The sequence below is a fragment of the Eublepharis macularius genome, chromosome 12, assembly GCF_028583425.1.
Source record: "Eublepharis macularius isolate TG4126 chromosome 12, MPM_Emac_v1.0, whole genome shotgun sequence".
NCBI lineage: Eukaryota > Metazoa > Chordata > Lepidosauria > Squamata > Eublepharidae > Eublepharis > Eublepharis macularius.
Window position 1 is genome coordinate 68,699,771 of NC_072801.1, and position 3,963 is coordinate 68,703,733.

The 3,963-nt window shown below is 43.2% G+C and overlaps 1 protein-coding gene across 1 annotated transcript; it reads left to right on the forward strand.

The window, feature by feature from the left end:
- The first annotated feature begins 1,972 nt into the window (after window positions 1-1,972).
- Window positions 1,973-2,917, forward strand: LOC129339660 (olfactory receptor 5V1-like). The gene has a single exon (XM_054994242.1). The coding sequence runs from the start codon at window positions 1,973-1,975 to the stop codon at window positions 2,915-2,917; it is 945 nt and encodes a 314-aa protein (XP_054850217.1).
- Window positions 2,918-3,963: the final 1,046 nt, after the last annotated feature.

Sequence of the window (3,963 nt, forward strand, 5' to 3'; positions counted from 1 at the left end):
CCAATTTTACTCCCAGTAATTTTGGTGGGAGTTTTGGGGGCATATTTTCCTCACTCTGAATTAAAGGTAACATAATTCACATTGCCTTTAAAAATAATTAAAATAAATTAATTCACATTGCCTTGATTGACCTGAGAGTCTTCTGGCCTCAGAAAAGTCACACATTATGGGAACTACGTTATTAACTCTTCAGGTTTCAGGCTGGGAGGAGATGGTCTGTTTTTTATGGTGTCAAATAGCCAGGTAAGGGATAAATGTCTGTCCACCTGTCAGGAAGGCACAAGATAGATCACTTTTGGGAGATCCTAGGCCATAAACCCAAAGAACATGTTCCATTTATGATTGATTAGATAGCTATGGTGGGAAACTCAGACCGCATTTCAGGCTTAATCAGGGATAAACCCTCCCAGACAGTGTTGCATACCCCACCCCCTTTGTGGAGGATCAGCCCTCAGAAGTGCCTGTTCCCTTATGAGGAAAAGAAAGATGCTCAGACAACTCAAACTACTTTAGCCAGTTTCCCCTTTCTCTAATCCCCTCAATCTGTCTCTCTAAATATCTGCCACCGCCACCACAGATGGTATCAAAGGAAATATCTGAGAGGTCTAATCTCAGGTTCCTGGTGCTTTTAGAGACTTGGCTTGGTCAGTTCTCTCCTCGCCTCACCTTGGTGATTCCAAGGACTAGTACCTTCACCTACATACTAAAGGGATGAAGTGTTTAATTGCTGCCCTCTCCCCTTTGGGTCTCTCTCTGGGCTAACATGATCACAGCCAGCTGTGGGTCACAGAGTTCAAAGGGCAGCATTCAGAATGAAATATGTTATCACCACAAACTGAGCAAAAATCCAGAGAAAAGTGATAAAGCCATGTATCCTCTTTCTTAAACCCTGGCCCTACCCTAAAAGAGGTTAACTTAAGGTAGGCTATTTATTTTATGAGTTGCAAGAAGAGCTTTATTTCAGCAGGAATGCGGTGGAACAGAGTTCCAGAACCTCTTGAAAATGGCCACATGGCTAGTGGCCCCGCCCCCTGATCTCCAGACAGAGGGGAGTTTAGATTGCCCTCCATGCCGCTCAGCGGCACGAGCATGTGACCATTTTCTCCGAGGGCAATCCACTGAGGCCCACCACCTCTTTTCCCAGAAAAAAAAGCCCTGGTTGCATGTAAACAAAAGTTGTTCAGTGCCTTAGTTCTTTTGTATGGGGTTTTCCCTCACTGCAATCTTTCAGTGTCACATGATCAAGATGGAGTCCAGGGATAAACAAGAATGGCTCTAGTCCTTCATAGCCTTTCTTCGCAACATATATTTAATTTTCTTTTCTTTTTTTAATCTTTTTTCTTCTTCTGGATAAGATAATTATATAATAATAATAACAGTCAATTTATACACTGCACTTCAGGACAATTTAATGCCCACTCAGAGCTCTTTACAAAGTATGTTATTATTATCCCCACAACAAAATACCATGTCAGGTGGGTGAGAGAGCTCCAGAGAGCTGTAACTAGCCCAAGATCACCCAGCTGGCTTCAAGTGGAGGAGTGGGGAATCAAACCTGGCTCTCCAGATTACAGTTCTGAGCTCTTAACCACTATACCAAACTGGAACATTCTTTCCAACTTCCAGAATTTTTTCATCTGTAATTACACTTGTCTTGGGCCATGTTGAAGATGAGAAACTCGCCAGAGAGAATGAGGAATGGTTTAAGATGTGAGGGTCAAATATGAACCCCTCCCAATTAAGGACTTTTGAGAGAGGTTTAATCTGGTAAGGGAACTTTGAAGAACCAAATAGAGAATTCTACTACTGATTGTATCTAGATCATGTTCGTGAGTTTGATGAGGATTTTTTTTTCGCTTTGTAAATTCCTGTGGTATAGAGAATACAATACAGCTTATTTTAAATTCATCCCATTTCCAAAGATCATTACACTCTCCGATATTTGCCCTTTCACTGCAGGTAAAAAGCCAGAATGAGAACTGAGAACCTCACCTCTGTGACAGAATTCATCTTGGTGGGACTTACTAGCCACCGAAAGACACAGCTGCTGCTCTTTTGTGTCTTCTTCATCATGTACTTGCTGACTCTTGTGGGGAATCTGGTGATTATCATCCTGGTACAAACAAACTCCCATCTCCACACCCCTATGTACCACTTATTGACTCAGCTCTCAGGCCTGGAGCTCTGTTATGTCACCAGTGCCTTGCCCCAGATGCTAGCTCACCTGCTGTCTGGAAATGGAGCCATTACCTTCACCCGTTGCATACTCCAAATGTGCGTCTCCTTCTTCCTAGGTGGTTCTGAATGCTTTCTGCTAGGTGTCATGGCCTATGACCGCTACCTGGCCATCTGTCATCCCCTGACATATGCCATTCTCATGAACAGGTGGCGCTTACTGAAGCTTGCTGCAATCTCCTGGGGCATTCCTCTTCTCCTCGCTATAATAATTGTAGGGTGTACCCTACGTTACCCCTTCTGTGGCCCCAACCGTGTCAACCACTTCTTCTGTGAACTTCCAATGGTGATGAAGCTTGGTTGTGGTGACACTCGGGTTTCAGAACTCATTCTTTTTGTAGCAGCTGTGCTAGTTCTGCTGGGGCCCCTATCTGTTATCTTGATTTCTTATGGTCTCATTCTGTCCTCCGTGTTACGAATGCAGTCAACCTCTGGACACCAAAAGGCTTTCTCTACATGTGCCTCCCACTTGGTGGTGGTCACCATGTTCTATGGCGGTCTCATTTCCATGTACATCAAACCCAAACCAGGCTCCTCCCCTGATCGTGATAAGAAAATTGCAGTCTTTTATATGGTGATCACCCCTCTCTTGAATCCTATCATATACACTTTGAGAAACAAGGATATTCATAGGGCAGTAAAGAAAGTGTTGCATAGAATGGACTTTGAACAAAAATACTGATGTGATATTTGATGGGCTAGGTTTTGTTGGGGGCGGCACATTACAATTACTACTAAGACCAGTTTGAATTCTAACCCCAAATACTTTTGCTATTGGGTTTGGACACGTTGAGATGCCTTCAGCCATGAAGTCCAGTCTCTGGTCTTTGAATTCATAATGTCTTCAGATATGTTTGCGGGTTGGGGAGGTACATTATGAATACTGCTAAGTCTTGCCTTGAATTCTAACCCAGAATGCCTTCTCTGTTGAGTTTAGATGTGTTCAGATTATCTCTTCAGCCATAAAATCCAGTTACTGGTCTTTGAATTGGTACTGTCTTCAGATATGCACAGATATACCATTTTCCATTTCTGTCTCCGTATTTTATTGGTATAAGCTTTTGTATTTTCTCCATGGTTGTTGCTGTTCTTCCCTATTTGTTCATTTCCATCATGCCCTTTTTAAAAATCATCTGTACGCCATACATCAATTTTGGCCGTTTTGTGATATCTTACTATTGTTCATATATCATTTGAATGCCTTTTGATGCAATTGATAGAAAATAAAGTATCATTTTTAATTAGGGTTCCCAAGTGCCCACCAGTGGAGGGCAATGAATTAGCAGTTTACCTGCTTGCCTGCCAGTTGGCAGTTTTCAGCCACCCAGAGATTGCCCACCACCAGCAGGCACCCCAGGAACATGCACAGAAGTGATGTCATTGCGTCAGCCTCAGAAGCACTCCAGCACATAGTTTGGAGCCAGTTTTGACCCCAAATGACCCCACAGAGCAGGGGAGAGCTCACTTCCCAGAAGTGTCATCATCGTGCAAGTGCCAGAAGCACATGTGTGTTTTGTGCATGTGTGAAACCCAGCATGCAGAAGGCACAAGATAATTGCTCATCCCCCACTGCCTCTTGCCGGGTGGGTATAGGGACCTGTCAACCCCAGTTTTAATGGTAATATGACTTTTGTACTTTGTTAGTATGATTAGGGACACAGACTCCTGTTGATTTTTTAATTATTATTATATGGCATTTGATTGCCTGTTTTCTCCCCAAAGGGTCCC

Coding starts and splice junctions, on each gene's coding strand:
- LOC129339660 (XM_054994242.1), top strand. CDS start 1,973: ATGAGAACTGAGAACCTCACCTCTGTGACAGAATTCATCTTGGTGGGA.